Genomic DNA, 20960 nt, shown 5'->3' with positions numbered 1-20960 from the left:
AATCCGATTATCGAGATAAAATCGAACGACTACACTGTTGTTGACCAAACATATAGTCAATTCTTAGCGCTCGCTTATGGGCAGCAATTCTGAGGACTGAGCATTATGGAACGTGGTCCGTAACAAAGTGTAGGTGGCCACAAGGACGAGATTCTGAGCTGGAAGCTGGCAGTGAAGATTCGGTTTAATCGATTCATTGTTGCAATCGAACTCATCGACAGACATGTTGGATAGAAAGTGGCAGATCCCGTCTATCAGTGACGGTTTTGTGAATATATGAGAAAAATTTAGTCAGTTTGAACGTGGGAGAAAAAAAAAACGAAAGCCAATCACTGTCTCCCGGACGAAGATTGACTTGGAGGCAAATATTTGCAAGTGTTCGATACGTTTTTACTCAGTTGAATATGTCATTAAGTTTGTCTTGTCAAATTCCATCTTGTTAGAATGTAGTGTCAATCCATAGTACTTGGAAATATTTACAACAGGTAGGCCATTGCACTTAACTTCATTCGGCAGCTACGTGCGTGTACACGGCATTCCTACTACAAAAATAGAAATAGTTCTGGTCTGGTTTCTGGTCTCTATGAAATTGTAATTAAAATAGTAAATTTTATCATAGTTAGTCGCTTGTTTCTTCGGAAAAGTACTTGAAATCAAAGATTGATTCTCACGGGTCATATAAAACGAGAAGACTTCATCAAATTTCCAAGTGTTGTACATACATTGTGAACATTAAAAAGAAAATTTCATCGTCGTCCCCAAATGTATGATAAAATCAGCAATAAAATTTCCTGTATTCTTCGCTAAAATTTTATAAAGTATCCGGAGGACATAATATTTTGATTCTTTTAAGCCTTTTTGTGTGATAACTTTAGAAATTTTTACAAGTAATGATTATCACAATACAAAAATCAACAAAATGTTGTTTTCAAAACACCAATCCAATAAATAAAACTTTTTAATTTATTCGCAGATCCAAATAAAGTTAATGGCATTAAAAAGCATCAGCATCTTTTTTCATAATTTTATTACTTACTTACCAATTCTTAAAAAAAATACATTTTTAGAAAAATTCCACACATTTGCTAGTACAGTGTATTTTTCTTTTTTTTCGGAGACCCATGGGATTTTGCATATACCAAAGCAGACTGCCCAATTGCAAAGCTGAGTCAACAAAATACACTTTTGAGATCACCACGCACCACCTTTTCGAAGGCCATGATTGTCGACCGGGAAAACCACCAGGAAAAATTGAAGATTATGGAAAGCTGCCACATTGAAACAATTAAAAGCACAGTAAACATTTAGAAAGACTCTGAAAACATCCACTCTTCATACACAAAAATTTTCCAATTACTCGGAAAAATAAGCGAATTGTCAGATAAATAATACACACAATAAATTACACCATCAAGACACATACACAACACCTAAATAAACTTTGATCAGAACCTTATAAGGCTGGAACAAATTTCAAATCCTTCTTTTGTCACTCGGAGTAGGAACATCGCAAGGGGGGGACAATAAAAATAATACGAAAAACAAATAAATTGGAATAAATTGCACAGCAGCTTGTATGCAACAAAATTGCATACTATATCGTTGCACAAAACCTATAAATCAAGTAATTTTTTATCGAATGATTCAATAAAATCAAGAAAACAAAAGGTGAAATAACTCCCATCTTCTTAAATTTATACTGTGCTAAAAGTCGATGACAAACGAATTTTTATCCGCAAACATCTGTACGCAGTAAGTCGATACACTACATTTTATATCTAAAAACACGAATTAAATTAAATTTTTCGGAAAACAGATCAAAATTTTCGGTACGAAATCACAAATTACGATCAGCAGAACTAACTAAATAAACACTTTTCCTAGTCCCTGAAAAAGATCCAATAAGGATCGAAACGTTGGAGACGTAAATCAAAACGTCGTTTTTGCTACAAAACTGCAAGCTGAAAAAACTCCCCGAAAAACATATTTCCAGTCGATTTTTTACCACAAAAAAATCTGTTACATTGAGTCTGCATTTGAGTCTGCAAAATATTATCAATTTGTTTTAAATGCGGTGATTGGCCATGGTGAGAATGAATTTTTCCTTAAAATACCCATGTGTCGTGAAAATTTCACAGTTTAGGTTTTTCTTCATTTCGATCTCAATTTTGAAATACTTTGAAAAAGGTGTCACCAGAATCTAAACTATGATTTTGCGTCAAAAAATCATACTGAACTCGCTAAGATATGTTTTTCATGGGTATGTTTTATCAAGGCCCATACGCTCGACATAACGCGCCAATCGTAGTATGCTGAAAATAGCATTAATTTTTCAAAAAGGCCAATTATCATTGAAGCACTGATGAACTGATGTACAAGCTCGAACAAAAAATCTTCAGAAATTTGTGTAAAATTTCCAGTGCTCTCTTTTAGAGAAGCCGTTAAAAAGTGACGAAAACCAGTGCCATCTATTGCTTGATTTATAACTTTTGAACGGTGCAATAGATGGCCCTGTTGCTAGATAACTCTTTTGAAAGTAAGAATTATTCGAGAGGCCGCAATGGTGTTTGAACTCATCTATATATATGAAAAGCAATTATCTGTGTTTGTTTGTTTGTTTGTTTGTTTGTTTGTCCTCTATAGACTCAGCCGTCTTAAGAGCTAGAGATCTGAAATTTGGCATGGATGCTCATTAGGACCAGGAATGATGAAAAATGTTTTTAGATTTTTGGACGACCCCTTCTGAAGGGGGTCGTCCATACAAAACAAATATTGTTTTCACGTTATTGACGTTATTTTCCGTCAGATTGTGATGAAAATTTGCACATGAGTGTTTTGAGAGACGAGCAATCGATTACAGTTATCAAATTGAGGGTCAGGGGTCGGCCAAAGGGGTCGTCCATATTTACTGATTAATGTTTTGGCGATATTGGCGTTATTATACACCGGATTGTGATGAAAATTTGCACATGAGTGTTTTGAGAGACGAGCAATCGATTACAGTTATCAAATTGAGGGTCAGGGGTCGGCCAAAGAGGTCGTCCATATCCACTGATTAATGTTTTTGCGATATTGGCTTTATTTTACATTGAATTGCGATGAACATTTGCACATGAGTGTTTTGAGAGACGAGCAATCGATTACCTACCTACCTACCTAAGGGTCCAGCGCCGATTGACCGGCGCATAGGGCTGAGATAAAAGATCTCCACTGCTGGCGATCCGGAGCCAGCGTCTTCACTTGCTGCCAGCCAAGGTTCTCGTCAACTGTGCGGATTTCAGCGGCTAGACTTCGCCGCCACGAGCTTTTGGGCCTGCCTCTTCTTCGATGCCCATCTGGATTCCAGTCAAGCGCCTCTCTGCAAATCTCGTTTTCATCTCTTCGCAGCGTGTGCCCAATCCATCTCCACTTACGTTCCCGAATCTCGATTTCTAGCGCCTTTTGATGACACCGGCGATGAAGTTCAACGTTTGAGATCCAGTTGCCAGGCCACCAAGCGCGGATGATGTTCCGCAGGCACCGATTCACAAAAACTTGCAGTTTTCGCGTCGTCACCGCATATGTGCACCAAGTCTCACACCCGTACAGCAATACGGATTTGACGTTTGAGTTGAAGATTCGGATCTTAGTTCGTAGAGAGATCTGGCGTGACCGCCAGATGTTTCGGAGACTCGCAAACGCAAATCGGGCTTTTCTGATCCGGGTTTCGATGTCCTTCTTGGTACCACCATCAGGCGTAATCTGGCTACCAAGATACTGGAAGCACTCCACTGTCTCAACCTGTTGTCCAGCTACCACGAAATTGGAACGATTTTCTGTATTGATTTCCATCGACTTGGTCTTTCCGACATTGATTTTGAGACCTGCTGCCTTGGAGCTTTCGGTGAGGTCGTCGAGTTTGCTCTGCATGTCTTGTTGTGTTTGGGCGAGCAAAACAATATCGTCTGCCAGGTCAAGGTCGTTCAGTTGCTCCATGGTTGAAGGATTCCACGGCAATCCTCGGTTTGGTCTACAGTCAATCGATCCAGTCAAGATCTCATCCATTACGATGAGAAAAAGCAGCGGTGACAAAATACATCCTTGTCTCACTCCAGCAGTTACCGGGATTGGTTCGGACAAGACACCGTCGTGCAATCGATTACAGTTATCAAATTAAGGGTCAGGGGTCGGCCAAAGGGGTCGTCCATATTAATTGATTAATGTTTTTGCGATATTGGCGTTATTATAGATCGTATTGTGATGAAAATTAGCAAATGAGTGTTTTGAGGGACCAGCAATCGATTTCAAGTTTCGAATTGCGGATCAGAAGTTTGCTGAAGGAGTCATCCATGCCCAACTTTGATGTTTTTGCGATTTTGACGTTACGTGACGTCTTTTGCTTTCAGGTTTAAAATCTTGACTTAGGGGTCGGCAAAAGGGGTTATTATCTGTTCACTGATTTTACGATATTCTCTTGATTGAGCATAGAATTGTAATAAAAATTGACACATGGGAGGTTAACAGAAAAGATAATTGATTTCAGGTGTCAAGTTTTGAATCGTGGTCAAAAAAAGGCCGTCCATGTTAGTTGCTCACTGTTTTCGTGATATTGTCGTGATCATGCATCGGATTGAGATGAAAATGTTCAGATGAGGATTATAAACTATGAGCAATTGACTCCAGGTAGCATGTTCCGTGTCAAGGGTCGGCGAAAGGGGCGTCTATATTCACTGTTCACTGTTTTCAAGTTCCTGACGTTATTTTACGTATAAATTGAAAAGAAAATATGGCAAAAGGGAGTTTTGAGGAACGTAAAATTGGTTTCAATTATCGAATTTCGGGCCATGGGACAGAAAAAGAGGGTTTCATTGAAAGTTCAGTGTTTTGTGCAATAATTTTGTTGGAGGCAGTTAATTTCTGCCATAATGTCTAGATTTTGCAACCGATCGAGAAGAAAACACTCTCACATAAATTTTAATAAAAAGCCAATCAACCATTTAATTTGAATTTCAAGTAATAGTAATAGTAGCGACTTTAAACACTGTTGAATTTTTTTTCCCAAAATTGTCGAAAGAATGTTTCGAATTTTTCTAAATTTTCTAAACTCATTTTGACGTACCAATGATTTAAAGCGAAACGAAGTTCGTACGGGTTCAGCTAGTTAATAAATAAATTTAATTGTATTAGATGAATTGCTCTATATAATTAGATAAACTACGAATAAATTTCAGCTGAGAAAAATAGCATCATTATAATGTTTTCAGTAGAGAGACTGACGAAATGTCAGATATACAAGCAAAATTTCAGAAACGTATTCAAAATTTCAAATGCTATCATTTAAACAAGCCTAATCAACTTTTGAAGTACCTGATTCTTGGAAGAGCATAACTGTAAATGATCTTAAAAATTAATTAACTAACATCGTTGAAAAATGCACGGCTTTAATATATTCACAGCAAGGTAAATTCATCTTGTTCATTTTACCTTGATTATTTTTACTAAAGAGGCTATTTAGCAACTTTGAACAAGGCAGACGAACCAGTTATTTTACCAAGTTGAGCTTAAAATTAACAATCCAACGAAGAAATACACTATACAGATTCTAGGCTTCTCTGAGCGGGCATTTTTACGCATCATATCTGTTTATATTAAGTGCTTCATGTTAGTTTGAAGCAACTCGAAAAACTGCGTTAAGCGTAAAATTTGGATAACGCAAACCAGAAATGTGTAAAGAATCTTCAACATCAATTTTTTCGAAACTCGTCAAATAGATACGACCTTTCCATAATTGACTAAAAGTTTGTTATTCTGTTTTGTTTGCATTTCTTTTTCTTCTTGACAGTTCTCTCTGGTGTCCTTGGAGACATCTGGTGGCTCAACCAAAAAACATAAAATTGGTTCAAAACGGTCGTCGGAACTTTACTCACTTTTCAAGGCTTAGCTTGTACATCAGTTCATCAGTGTTGAAAGTGAACAAAAAGCTAAAAACCATTTTTGAGCCCTAATTCATCCCAAAAAAAAAACTTTCATTTTTTTTTTAATTTTTATTAGTCCATTTTGATTTTTTTTCCAGTCAAAATGTTTGTTGGTATTAGTGTGTTTTCGGTCTTCAGCTGCTTTCGGGTGTGTCGGCTGCTAGGCGCGTATTGAATATACAGCGGCCCGTATTTACAACACAGTTCTGCTCTGTGCCTTTGAATATGGTTTTTGAAAAGCAAGTTTTTAAAGAAACTGAACGAATTTTAGTAATAAAAAATAACAGTCATTTGTAGAAAACACTTTCTTTAACGAATACACCTGGTTTTTTTTTTTATAAATAACTAGCTGATCCCATACGAACTCCGTTTCGCTTTCAACTTATTGTATGAATACACCAATTGTCAAGCATTTTCCAGATGCACTTCCGAAATCATTGTTTAGTTATTTTTGCAAAAATATTGGACGTTCACTTTTCTGTCGTCTGCTACTAAATTTGAAATCAGAAATCAATTGAACGTGCCAAAAAATCACCGTGTATGAATTTCGACTCGACAGTTTCATAACAACGCAATTATTGTCAAAAAGTTAAACCCCTTTAGGTGGCCTCTTATACAATCTTTGATATCTGTAATCAATTTCCTTCCCTCAAAACTCCCGTATGCAAATTTTCAAAGCAATCTATTGCATAGTAACGTCAATATTGCTAAAAGCAGTGGAAAACTAATGGACGACTCCTGTCGTAGACCCCTGGCAAAACATTTGACAACTATAATCGATTGTCCGTCCCTGAAAACTACCGTGTGCCAATTTTCATCCCAATCCGATGTATGGTAACGACGATATTGCAAAAATATGGAAACGTTAATATGGACGCCCACCTTTTGCCGGCCTCTTACCCTGAATTCAATACCTGAAATCGATTGCCTGTCCCTCAAAACTCTCGTGTACAAATTTTCATCCCAATCCTTCATCCTTTCATGAAAAACATTTTTTACACCCATCATTTTTTAGGAAGCTTGAATAGATTTGGCTTGATAGTTTTATCTTCGAAAGATTAAACTGCTTTTTTATCTTTTCCATCCCCTATCTAATGAAAATATTTGTTGAAGATAATCCCACTTTTCAATATGGATGATCTCCCTGTAAAATGGTATATTTAAGTTTCATTTAATTAGAAATTTCTTAAAAACCTCCGAACTTGTTTGAACCATGTTGAAAACCCACTTTGCATGTTTTTTTTTATTTGCTTGTATGTATTTTTTCGCTTTTCAATTTCGCACTGTTTTATTATTAGTTTATCTTAAATGTTGAAAGTTCTACTAATAACTTTTTGAAGTTATCAACAACAAATCATCTCGGACACACCATTTTCATATTATGAAAAAGGTTTTTTTAGTTCTGTTATTTTTTCATGGGTACAAACATCCCATTAAGAGATGGTAGAATCGACCACATTTTTCATCAATGATAACTCAAAAGTTAGAAATTGGCCAGTAAAATAGAATTGTATAAAACTCAAAACCTCAAATTTCATTATGTTATCAATTTTCTAATCCCCCATTAAAATTCCAATTGAAGCGTTAAAATCGCAGCCGTGAACTTATAAACTCTGAATCTAAAAAATTTTTCTTTCTCTATGAGGAATTCCAAAAATATAAAAATGGTTGACCTTCAAAGCCCCCCAGCAGCGGTAAAGAGCACTTTGAAAGCCACTACTATTCTAGTCAATATATTCCTAACAGGCTAGTTGTATTTTTCAATCAAAATGTAGGCTTATAATTGTATCCAAATATCTCGTACCGGTAGCATGTGCTTTGAACAGTAGAAGGTACAAAAAAACACCCGCCAAAATTTTCACTTTCAAAATTTTAATGCTGAGCAAGCTTCGATTTGCTACCCAGTACATGTGAGCTCTGGATGGTCGTTTCTAATAGCCTGCCCATGGTGATGGTGAAAATAATCCCGCCAACGAAACGAACGGAAACGAAAGTCGGTTCACAAAATGGGTGCCATGACTTTTGGTTCGGGAGAATAAAACCGTTGTTGTTTGGACGACCGCCCTCAAAAGGGGTCATCCGAAAATCTAAAAACATTTTTCATCATTCCTGGTCCTAATGAGCACCCATGCCAAATTTCAGCTCTCTAGCTCTTAAGGCAGCTGAGCCTATTGAAGACAAACATACAAACGAACAAACGGAAATTACTTTTTATATATATAGACTAGCTGATCCCATACGAACTCCGTTTCGCTTTCAACTTGGAATATGTCATGAACAGTTTGCATGAAAGTCAATTGCCAAGCATTTTCCAGATGCACTTTTGAATTCACTGTTAAGTAATAATTGCAAAAATATTGGACGTTCATTTTGTCTGTCGTCTGCTACTAAATTTGAAATCAGGAATCAATTGACCGTGCCAAAAAAAAACCCGTGTATAAATGTCGACTCGATAGTTGCATAGCAACGCAATTATTGCCAAAAAGTTAAACCCTTTTCGGTGGCTTCTTATACAATATCTGAAATCGATTGCCCTTCCCTCAAAACTCCCGTGTGCCAATTTTCAAAGCAATCTGTTGCATAATAACGTCAATATTGCAAAAAAAACCGTGAACAATTAATCTATATGGACGACCCCTTTCGTCGACCCCTGGCAAAATATTTGACATTTGATATCGATTGCCTGTCCCTGAAAACTACCGTGTGCAAATTTTCATCCCAATCCGATGTATAATATCAACGATATAGCAATTATATTAAAAGGTTAATATGGACGACCCCCTTTGCCGGCACCGTACACTGAATTTAATACCTGAAATCCATTGCTCGTCTCTCAAAACTCTCGTGTACCAATTTTCATCTGAATCCGATGTATAATAACGACAATATCGCATCAACAGTGAATAGTTAATATGGACGACCCCTTTGGCCGACCCCTGATTTTAGTTTGGATAAGTGAAATCAGTTTTTTGTCCCTAATAACTCCTACGTGCAAATTTTCATCCCAATCCGATGTATAAAAACGTCAATATCACTAAGATATTGAAAAGTTGATATGGATGACCCCTTTTGACGGCCCCTTACATTGAATTTGATACCTCAAATCGATTGCACGTCACTCAAAACTATCGTGTACCAATTTTCATCTGAATACGATGTATAATAACGTCAATATCGCAAAAACAGCGAACAGTTAATATGGACGACCCCTTTGGACGATCCCTTAAACATAATTTGACATCTGAAATCGATCTCTCGTCTCTCAAAACACTCATGTGCAAATTTTCATCACAATCCGACGGAAAATAACGTCAATAACGTGAAAACAATATTTGTCTTGTATGGACGACCCCCTTCAGAAGGGGTCGTCCAAAAATCTAAAAACATTTTTCATCATTCCTGGTCCTAATGAGCATCCATGCCAAATTTCAGATCTCTAGCTCTTAAGACGGCTGAGTCTATAGAGGACAAACAAACAAACAAACAAACAAACAAACATACAGATAATTGCTTTTTATATATATAGATGTACGTGGAATACATAGTAAATCAGATATTCACTTAGGTGGGGCATTATAGAGCATGTTCCCATATTTTTCATAACAATTTTTGGGACCTTTCACCAAAACACTTTTAAAGAGGGTGGAATAGCCTACCGCGTCTATTTCAAAGTACTATGGTGTCAATCTACGTGTTTTACGTTCCTCTTGCGGTTTTTAATCGTCAATCGTTTCCAATTTTTTTTACTTGTATCTAATGTTCCAGGAATGTCAAAATGAGTAATGGAGTAAATATAAAAGATGAACCAATCAACGCTGAAGCCTGGGATTTTTCCTAAAATTAACTACATGTGTTAAAGAGTGTGTGAGAACGTTAATGTTTCTCCGAATTATTCAAATAGATAACTGTATTTTCAAGTGACTTATTATAGCGCCAGCACTAAATTTTACTTCGGAAGTCCGGACTTCCGATCCCGAACTTACTTCCGAACTTTTGACAGTTGTGTTCAAAAAAATAACAGTGTATTATATGCAACGTTGCCACACACAAATTTGTATCCACCAGAGTATCTCTACATACATTAAGCGGGCCACAGACTACACAACATTGGTACAAATGCGATGAAATTCGATGAAATTTTGTCGCTGTGAACACGATTTGCATCGTGTATGGCACTGCTTGTATGAGCGTCCAAACGATTTGAGTAAAATCGATCGGGATCGAAATATTTTGTACAAACCACCCTCTGCCGGGGTGGAAATGTTTTGTTTTTGTTGCTGTTGTTGTTTTCTCCAGCAATCGTTTGTGTTCGCGTGAAATATACTCTTTCGGGCAAGAATGAGATACACTAACGATTCAAATGAATTTGTGGCAACGTTGATTTTATGTGAATTTGAAAACAGAAAATTTCTTGGCGCACGCTTAAATAAAACGACTCAATGTGTTTTGGTCGGAAGTCAGCCATGATGCCAGTTCACCAACGACGTTTATAAATTTTTTTTATCTTAACGCACAATATGGGATTTCATCAGCATTTTAAGTATTTAGACCATGCCCACTAACGGTTGCTAAACCTCGAATCGAGTACATTCAGCAACATATCTATCAACCCATCATCGCACCAACAGTCGCTAACTTGATTCGAGAAATAGAATTCGAGCAGTAGGTTGTTACAGGATGCGTTTATGTAGCAACCCGGTAGCAACGCAGCCGGTCGTCGCTATCAGAAAATAAATAAACACAAATACCAACCTGGATTGCAACAATGGGTGCGAAAATCAGTAAGTAGATAAAAACGCAACCAATCAAAACATCTAAAATACCGACCGAAATAGCAACGCCCGGTGGGTTTGGTCTTACTAGATTTTTCTCTAGCACTAAAGAATTTGACATTTTAGCTGTAATGCTCTATCAATCTCCTTTTTTTCATTGACAATGACAAGGATGAAATATGGATTCAAATCATTAAAACATGTTCACTCTCACTCAATAGGAAATGGCAACGTGTCAACATTGGGAGTGTGTGCGCTGCTCCCCACGATTTCTTACTCTAGAACTCTTTACAACATTATAGATTTCATGTATTCAGGAGGGAATATCTTTTTTTATGCTTCTGAAAAAAGTTAAGTACATATTTTAAAATTGACATTCTAGACCGGCTGAGTATTAGTATCAATATATCTTGCTTGAGCTTTCATTAAGTCGTATGAAACATCTTTTTTTAAGAATTCAAAGAAAACTGCTGCAAAAGTTATCAAATCAATTTTAAAATTTGTATCTCACATATAGAATATGTTGTCCAGACTACAAATATTCTAAATGGAAAAAAGTTGCGACTAGCTTATGTCAGTTTTGGTATTTTTTTGTAATAAAACTGTTTGTTTATATTTTGTTTCATTCGACACTTACGCGAGATATACGCATATTTTATTCTTTTTATCACCACTTCCAGTCAATATTATTTCCTAGAGACACGTGCTCGCTTTTTGTGCTCTCTCTCTTTTTCTTCCAAATATTATATGCATTGTTGGTCAGTACGAATATTGCATTAAGAAATTAGGATATTCTCTGCTTCAATTTCGAGAGCACTACACAGTAAACGAAAATTACCGAGTTCGGTAATTGTTTTACCGAAATCCTAACATGTGTAAATCGTTAAACTGTTCGGTAATTTTTTCGGTAAAAAATAAACGAACATCGGTAAATCGATTCTTCATTTACCGATGTTCGTTTGATTTTTAACGAAAAAATTACCGAACAGTTTAACGATTTACACATGTTAGGATTTCGGTAAAAAAATTACCGAACTCGGTAATTTTCGTTTACTGTGTACATACTAAATACTCTACACTCGTCATCGAGTGAAACCTAAGCCGAGCAAAATGGGCGCTCGAATAACAGCACTGCTGTGAGAGAAAAAGGTATTCCAAAACAAATCATTGGAAGTGCAAATTTTCTTCTCCTCTTTCTATCACATGGTTAGGCAACCCTTCTTAGGGACATGAGCACGTGCATGCACTGATCGCGAATCGCACGAATTGATTTAGCTTCTTCTTCTTTTTTTACTTGTTAGGAAAAAAAAACACAAACCAACTGAGTCGCTCTAAAGGTCTCCATACATTACACAGTGGCGTGTGCAAATTCGGTAATTCCACGATGACTTTTGGATTCTATGGTCTCCGACACACGATACAAACATATTTCGCGCGAACACAAACGATCGCAGGCGAAAACAGCAACTAAAACAAAAAAATCCACCTTCACCCCGGATGTGGCTGAGTAAATGGCTTGAAATTTGTACAAGCACAGCACCATAAACCATGCCACAGGGGGTTGTTTGCACAAAAAAAATCGATCCTCACAGATTTTACCTCATCCAACTGCTCGCTTATTCAAGCAGTACCATACACGATACAAATAGTATTAGCAGCGAAAGAATTTCGTCGAATTTCATCGCATTTGTTCAAATGTGGCGTTATGTATGGCCTGCTTAAAACGGGTCATAGAGTACACCACATTTGTACAAATGCGATGAAATTCGATGACATTCTGTCGCTGTGAACACGATATGTATCGTGTATGGCACTGCCTGTATGAGCGCGCGTAGGGGAGAGTGGGGATACTTGATCCCCTTTTCTTATTTTCACCATATCTTTTTGTAAAAATTTAGCAACTCGCCGTCTTTGACATTTTCTGACAGCTTGTAACTTCAAATTTCTATGCTCCAAAATTAGAACGAAACTTGAACCCGTTGTTGAACTAGAAGCATTTTCGTGGGAGTGAAAAAATTGCGATTTTTCTGAAGATAGGGGAGATGTGATCCCCTATTGAAGGAGACTTAATCTTTTATTCAGGAAGCCCTAATCCTTGTATAAAAATCACACAAAACCCCAAGATAGAATGTTAATTGACTATTTTGGTCATGTTTGTTCTTATTTCACAATTTATAGCAGACATAAGAAGAAAATTCTATAACTTTGTCTCAACGCTAATAATATTGCATACTCAAAGGCGCTATTTTTTATAATTAAGAGAAAATTAATTATTTTTACTCTTTACTTCAGACAATTGTTTGAAAAATATTAGTTTTTGGTTAAATATTAGTAATTTCGTAATCAGCAATCATAACGATCAATTCAGAAGAAGAATATGCCGTTTGGAAGGGGGATCAATTGTACCCAACTCTAGGGGATCAATTGTATGGGAGAGTGGGGAATCATGGGCCACTTTTTTTCTTTGTTTCATAACTTCTTTGCTATAAAACATAAAATGAAAATAAAAAATGGTATGGTTTTCTACATTTTTAAGGTATCATTAGGCAATTTTTTTAAATTTTGAATATGTTATTTTTCCCAAATTCTGAGTGTTTTAAAAAAGGCAAGTTTTTTGAAATTGTGAAAAACGGTGGGGAATCGTGGGCCACCAATTCCAAATTGACCAAATAACATGTAAACTTTATCAGTTGACCCATAACTGTAATTTCAAAATTCATTTCGTTGTTTTAAAGCAATTTCAGATGATTAAATATAAAAGGTAGTTGTGTATGATCGAATGAATTCAAAAACCTGGCTCGGGAAAATTGCTTGTATAGGATGGACAAAATATTTTTAAAAGCTCTTCTTTAAGCATAAGAAAACTTTACAGATAAGGAAAACGTATTTTAAGTACTGAATGTGTATAAAGACATAAGAATATAGGTGGTTTAAGATGTGTGGCCCACGATTCCCCACAAGCTATGATTTGCAAATTGTTTGCGTTTGTGTGACTTATTGATGTTTCAACAAAAATTCCTTTTCCACGTAAAAGATCATGACAAAACTAAGATTATAAGCGTATGAGAATATTTTTACTATGAACTTCAGGTTCCCCAGCGATGCAATTGCCGGGAGCTTTTTTATTTACGTTAGTAATTTTTTTAAACTTTTTAAAACTTGATGAATAAAAGAAGCATATGGTACGTATTTAAGGCAACAACATACAGACAAATATGCTTACGCAAAGCAACAACAATGACAGTTGGATTGAGATTTTTATATCAACACACATTTGAGATATTAAAAGTGGCCCACGTTACCCCACTCTCCCCCATAATGAACATTTTAGAAAACTTTTTCTGAAAAAAGTTGAAAGTTTTCCATTGCTTTGAAAATATGGCATTATGAAGTTCATTTTACGCTCGAACGATTGATACATTGGAACAAATATTTTTTTCATAATTTTACCATATAAGGAACACTTTAAAGTGATGAAAAAAGATCTTCAAGTTACATTTTGTGAAATTTTTCAAACAAAGTTCAATTACTCAAACAATTATTTTGTTAAAACTTTTTAAACTACAAGCATTGCTATTTTGCTCATTTTGGCACATTTTTCTAGAACATTTGATCTTTGTAAGACATTCCAGTTTCGAGATATAGCTGAGGAATCAAGTATCCCCAGGGATCAAGTATCCTCATTCTCCCCTATGGTTAGAGTAAAATCGGTCCGGATCGAAATATTTTGTACAAATCACCCTCTGTGGTATGGTGAATGGTGCTGCTTGTACAAAATCCAAACCATTAACTCAGTCCCAGCCGAGGTGGAGATGGTTTTTTTTTTGTTGCTGTTGCTGTTTTCGTCAGCAATCGTTTGTATTCGCGTGAAATATGTTTGTATCATGTGTGGGCAAGCATAGATCAAACAATCGTCGTGGTATCATCCAATTTGCACACGCCATTTGTGTAGTCTATTGCCCGCTTAAAGCTTCTTTATCTGCTAAATTCTTGCTCTTCTCTCATCCTGGCATGGTTTCATCGCTTTTTAATTTGGTGTATGCCCGGCTAATGGTGTAGCAGGCTAATGTTGAGAACAAAAAACTCACTAAAGGATTTTTTCCAAGCTGCTCGGGGAGAAATTACCAACCATGGGGTACATCATAAGGAATAAGCTGATCCTTTGTCAGCGTCTATTTTTTGAAAGTTTATATTTCCTGTGAATTATTATTTTGCACTAGTCAGAGCAAATCGAATTTTGAACGATTCTGATAAATCAAAAATGTCTACATCATATTCCCTTAAATTAAATCGGCAAGAACAGTACCATCGAATGTATTTTTCGTCATACGGCTGATAGAAAAATTGTTGAACGATTTTGTTCTGTTTATTCCTGTAAGACCTATTTATTTAAGAAAAAAGGTCCCGTAAGACCCATTTTTTCTATATTTTTTTTAAAGTGGCATTTGTGTCGATGTAAATATGACCTATGATTTTCATGTTGTGTTCACGTTTCAGTGTTTTATCAGTTTTTAGCTGGTTAATGTATATGACAATGACAAAATTTTTTTCGCGAAATAAAAATATTAGCAAAACTAAAATACATAGATTTGACAGGCACAAAAGAAAATCAACCCCATTTTAAAATAAGAGGTGACTAATGATAAACGTTGGAGTAGTTAATAACTAAACAGCTTCGTTTCTGACTTTAGATCTAAATTAAACCATGTTGGTGAAAACTGCTAGTTATTAAATAATCTCCCCAAAAGGTTTCATCCGCTTTAACGTTTCGGTACAGTGACCGGAAGATGTGGTTTTCTTCTGAGAGAATAACTAACTGAAGAAAAAACGATGAGACGATGCCAGAGTCAACCTTCTTTTTAAGGCCACAGGAAGCTGAGTTATAGTTTTTTATTCTCTTTGAGGCCTTATAAGCGTTGATTGAGCTGTGTCAAAACACTGACTCACATTTTTATGTAGTTTTCTGTATGTCTAGAACGAGCCGACTCAATATGTTGCGAAATCATGTACCTATGTCACTAAAAATGAAATATAGTAAAGTGATTGTTAAAAAAAAGTTACTTGTCTAGAAGAGTTGCAACTTAACCCTTCTTTTCATGATTTTATTGTATTTTTTGTTAAAACCCATTCAGCTGGAAATGCTGTGTACATTAAAAAAACGAGATTTCACTTATTTCATACAATACCTACTGTTGCATTGCAAATTTGTTAATTCATGAAAATGAAGGGTAAAAGACTGTGTTCTAATTTTGATTTAAAATGTGCGCGGTACATAAGTGATACGAAGTCAAGGAAAAATCTTAAATATGTGTGAAATTTCCTCTGAACTAATAGAGAAAAAATAATTATGATAAAGACCTTTGAACTACTGAGATCATTTGGATCTGAAAATGGGAAAAAAGTTTTCTTAATTTTATTTAAGGAAAGGCTTCTAAATAGAAAAAAAAAAGATTTATTTCATTCAACATTCTGTTGAGAAAATACCTGAGAACATCCGTCAAATTTCAGCGCAAACCAAATCAGGCCGAGCGGATTGGATTTCGTTGAAGCGTGTTAAAATACAATCGATCCTGTCGTGATTAACTTTTCCATTTGACTGTACCACAACCAGTTCGTTAGGAAGGAGAGTGAGAAAGCAATACAGCCGCATCATGACCGAAAGGAAGAAGCAGTTTTGGGACGTGCCATTCCGCGAAAGTCGTCGCGAGTCGTCCGCATTCCACGGGGCAAGTTTTGATGAAACAAACTTGATGGGACGCACCAAGCTGGATGCATCGTCGTCGTCAACCGCGGTGGGTGAATCGAGAAGTGCTGCGGCTGCCGGTCCCAAATTTGAACGGGCTGCAAGTTTCGGGGACAAATTGCTGGTGACGTCGTCCCCGAAGTTCGCGAAATCGAAGAAAATTTTTCACATGACTAGTTCAAAGGGTCCGGCTTCCGGTGGTGCTGGTATTTTCGCGGTGGGTGGAGATTTAAAAGGGGGTCCCCCTGCTAAGGGCACCCGGCGTAGATCGGAAATGTCATTTCCATGGAGCAGTGTTACGCCGGAGGGTATTTCACCCATCTGTGGTGGTACGACTCACGTGGTGGGAGGGAATCAAGTGAACCATCGAAGAACGACTACGGGACTACGAAACAGGAGCACCAGCGTTTGCCTGGACACATTGGGCGAATCATCTTCGTCACCATCGATGGCGGCAACAGCTGGCAGCATCAGGTAAGTGAGAAATACCGGGAGGAGGTTGGGGACAAATTGGATTTGTGTGTTTAGGACTTTTATCCATCTGGTTGAAGACTGATGCCGGCTAGCAGGCAAGAGTACTGCCTCTCAACCTACTACCGATATAGTATATGGGATTAGCCCCCATTAGCGGTTGTGGTGAAATGAGAGAATGATGTTGCCTCTAACCATTAGTAATGACCTATTCTGTGTTAGTAAGCCACCATCAAACAAGTCTCTGAGCATTTGAGGCCGAACAAGATGGACCTGGAATCAACGAAGAGAGCAAGAAAACTTAGCACTCTGAAGAATGCATAAACTTGATTAATTGATTTTTTTTTGTAAGATGATGGAGAAGCTCAAATAAACCTAAACACAAATGTAGTGCTTGTTCTAAGAGTATCTAAATTATTTTTTCAAACGATGAACAAAAATTACATAAAATGGGATATCTCATCATTTCTCAATGATGATTGATATTTATTACACAACTGTCAAATGTTGCAGATGAGAAAGCTGCAGAACAACCTCGATTGATTTATTTGATTGAATAGATCAAATTCTCCTCAACCAAACAGTATTCTGCTGAACAAAAGTTGTTTCTTTTGATATTATTTCCGTGGGGCTTAGAGGGGGGGCACCATAGAGAGAGTACAACGATGCTTCGTCAGATACGCTCTACACCAGCTACCTTGGAACGACGCCCTTGAACTTACGCCTTACGAACAACGTTGCTTGCTACTGAATCTACCGACGCTGGCATCAAGACGCGTTTTCTTACAACGACTCTTCCTTTTTGACATCTTGCAGAATAACGAGGATTGTCCAGAACTGTTATCACTTCTACCGTTCAATGATCCTCTAAGAACTACCCCATCCCAGGAATTGCTAAGACTCTCTCATCGTCGAAGGCTATACGGTCAAAACATCCCTCTAAATGTATGTTGTGATTTGATGAAGTTGCTAGGGGATTTGATTTTAATATTTCGAAAACTGTTTTCAAATAGGATAGTTTAAACTCTGTAAATAATTGGAAACATCTGCACAGATTGTTAAATAAATAAATAAAAAGTAAAATAAAATAAAATAAATATTTGGAAACACTTATATGGAAGCTTCAAAATAAACAAAAACTCAAATCAGTTATTGGTCTAATCTTGTGTTATTCAAAGTCTAAGAAAAAAAAATAACAAAAAAACATGCTTCGGAAAGAGACTGCAAATCTGCAAAAAAAAATCAGTTTGTTTCTAAAAAAGGTGAAGTGATAAGCATTGTACATAAGGATATACTTTATAAATTTTTTTTAAGATTATGACCACAAAAAATGTAAAAAAGGTTGTAAAAACCGTAATTTTCAATCAATGAACCGTCAAAATTGTTTAAGTCACAACTGCTAAATTTTGAAGAAAAGTTTGATAAGTTGACGTTATTTGGCACATTTGCATCTTTAGATTGTCAAAATACGAAACACAGATTTTTGACGAATTGGATTTTCTTGTATTTAAATTCAAATTTGAAATGGATATTGAGTAGGATATTAACGCAAGATTTCCACAATAAATTTATATTTACCAGAACGCTAATTTCATACCGATTTTAGTGGTTTAATTACATACACTGCCGGCCAAAAGTTTGGGATCACCCACTAAAAAACATGCAAATTTTGATCGTTCATATCTCTGCCGTCTTAGGACATATTGAAAATCTTCTGATCTCATTTGAAAGATAATGAGCAATAGCTATCTCGGAGGTATTTTGCCCAAATATAATGTTTTAGTTTTGAACTTAAAACTTAACCTAAAGTTAAAGCATTTTCAAAAAATCGCACTCAATATTCAAAGCCGATCATCTCGGGATAGGGTGGACCAAATCTCAAAATTTGAGTTGCATTAGAATTCCTGTTCTTTACTTCTCAAAACACAATCAAAAAAATTTGAGAAAAAAATCAAGAATGTATTTTTAATTAATAAAATAGACACTTGAGTTATCGTCCAAAAGTTTGGGATCACCTCTTTGTATGGTGAGTTTGAGATCATTCTTTTAAAAACATGCAAATTTATTTTATTCATATCTTTCTCATCTAACATCGTATTGCAGATCTGAAGGGTTCATTTGGAAGCTAAGGAATTGTTGTTTTTTAATAAATTCATTCAAAAATTATATTTTGAAGTGATAACCATAAAAAAATAACCTAAAATTAATTGTTTTTTTGAAAGTTCCCGGATTTTTTTTGTAGTTCTCACCTTAAAATATAATTTTCGAATGAATTTATTGAAAAACAACAATTCCTTAGCTTCCAAATGAACCCTTCAGATCTGCAATACGATGTTAGATGAGAAAGATATGAATAAAATAAATTTGCATGTTTTTATAAGAATGATCCCAAACTCACCATACAAAGAGGTGATCCCAAACTTTTGGACGATAACTCAAGTGTCTATTTTATTAATTAAAAATACATTCTTGATTTTTTTCTCAAATTTTTTTGATTGTGTTTTGAGAAGTAAAGAACAGGAATTCTAATGCCACTCAAATTTTGAGATTTGGTCCACCCTATCCCGAGATGATCGGATTTGAATATTGAGTGCGATTTTTTGAAAATGTTATAACTTTAGGTTGAGTTTCAAGTTCAAAACTAAAACATTATATTTGGGCAAAATACCTCCGAGATAGCTATTGCTCATTATCTTTCAAATGAGATCAGAAGAATTTCAATATGTCCTAAGACGGCTGAGATATGAATGATCAAAATTTGCATGTTTTTCAGTGGGTGATCCCAAACTTTTGGCCGGCAGTGTAAGCGCTGCATTACAGTATTGACAAACATATTTGAGTTAAATACATCACGAAGTTTCCAAAACTACAAATTTTGTAAAGTCGGTTGGGAAACAAGAGAGATATAGCGTTTTTAAGCGAGGAGTGTGAAATTGATTAGGGAGTTTTTTTTTACTGGGCTTTCAAGGTGCGTCCATAGAAAAAAGTAATAATGCAAAATTAAAGATTTCAAGAGTTACAACCTGAATCCGAACAAGTCTCAACAGAAAGCTTGTCATCTAAAAAGTGAAAAATCACTTGAAAACAAAATGATAAGTTTTGGTTTTCCATCGCAGCAATCTGGTTTTTCATAGAGTAAAGTCATTTGTGAACCGAAAGCCGAAAGAGGACGAAGCTTGGGCCTTCACATTGAACTTCTATATACAGTGAGCGAAATAAGAATAGTACCACTATGTGTTTTGCTTGTTAAAATATGAATGAATGAAAATCACTAAAATTTTCTTCTACAATTTGTTTTGAATTGTTTAACGGATAAATCAAGCATAAGTTTACTTTTTTGGACGTAGCAATTGGCGTTGAGGACCAAAAATATGAAAAAAGGCGTTTTTTGTTTGTGCGAAATAAGAATAGTAACACTTGTGTTTTTCAACAAAAACAAGATTATTTCTAGAATTTTGTGTGTAAAAGTGAATATTAATGCTTCTACGAATTATTTGAATAAATAACTGCATTTTAAGGAGTTTTCTAGAATCCCGAAGGTTTTCAAGAGTTTCAAAAGGGGGTTTTAAGAGATGCTCATCTAGAGTTTAGGAATTTGATATTTAAGCTATAATACTTGAACTGCTTGATTTCTTTATTAACATACATCATTTAGTATGATGCAAAACGTTGAAACACAGATTTTTGGCTGAATTTGAATCCAAAAATAAGGCTTACAATTAAAAAATACTAATGTTTTTAAATAGTCAAATACTATTTCTCTAGTTTTAAGTCATAGATGGAAGCACTTTCTTCCGACTAAACCGAATTTATGTCCATTTTCGAATATTCGGGATTAGTTCAGGTGTGCTGGATGATTTTGGTCAAGAAAAATGTACTTGGTACCGTATGAACGCCATAGAAATTCTAAGATCACTAAATCAAAAAAATATGATTGCATCAGATCACTTAAAGTGAATTTCTTGACCCGATAATCAGAATAATGTTGTACTTTCCGATGGAGCTAGATGGACCAGACGG

The 20960-nt window shown here is 35.9% G+C and overlaps 1 protein-coding gene across 1 annotated transcript; it reads left to right on the top strand.

Moving 5' to 3' along the window:
- The first annotated feature begins 376 nt into the window (after window positions 1–376).
- On the top strand, window positions 377–17811 carry LOC129753285 (uncharacterized). Its single transcript, XM_055749085.1, has 3 exons — window positions 377–485; window positions 16235–16943; window positions 17757–17811. Exons 2-3 carry the CDS (start codon window positions 16378–16380, stop codon window positions 17809–17811), a joined length of 621 nt encoding a protein of 206 aa, XP_055605060.1. The 5' UTR covers window positions 377–485; window positions 16235–16377.
- The last annotated feature ends 3149 nt before the right edge of the window (window positions 17812–20960 follow it).

This window comes from Uranotaenia lowii, chromosome 3 (assembly GCF_029784155.1).
Source record: "Uranotaenia lowii strain MFRU-FL chromosome 3, ASM2978415v1, whole genome shotgun sequence".
Lineage (NCBI taxonomy): Eukaryota > Metazoa > Arthropoda > Insecta > Diptera > Culicidae > Uranotaenia > Uranotaenia lowii.
This window is presented reverse-complemented; position numbering and strand designations above follow the sequence as displayed.

What these genes read in the sequence shown, in the direction of transcription:
- LOC129753285 (XM_055749085.1), top strand. Translation starts at nt 16,378, where the DNA reads ATGACCGAAAGGAAGAAGCAGTTTTGGGACGTGCCATTCCGCGAAAGT. An exon ending in GCAACAGCTGGCAGCATCAG is followed by an intron (nt 16,944 to 17,756) that starts GTAAGTGAGAAA and finishes GACATCTTGCAG; the next exon opens with AATAACGAGGATTGTCCAGA.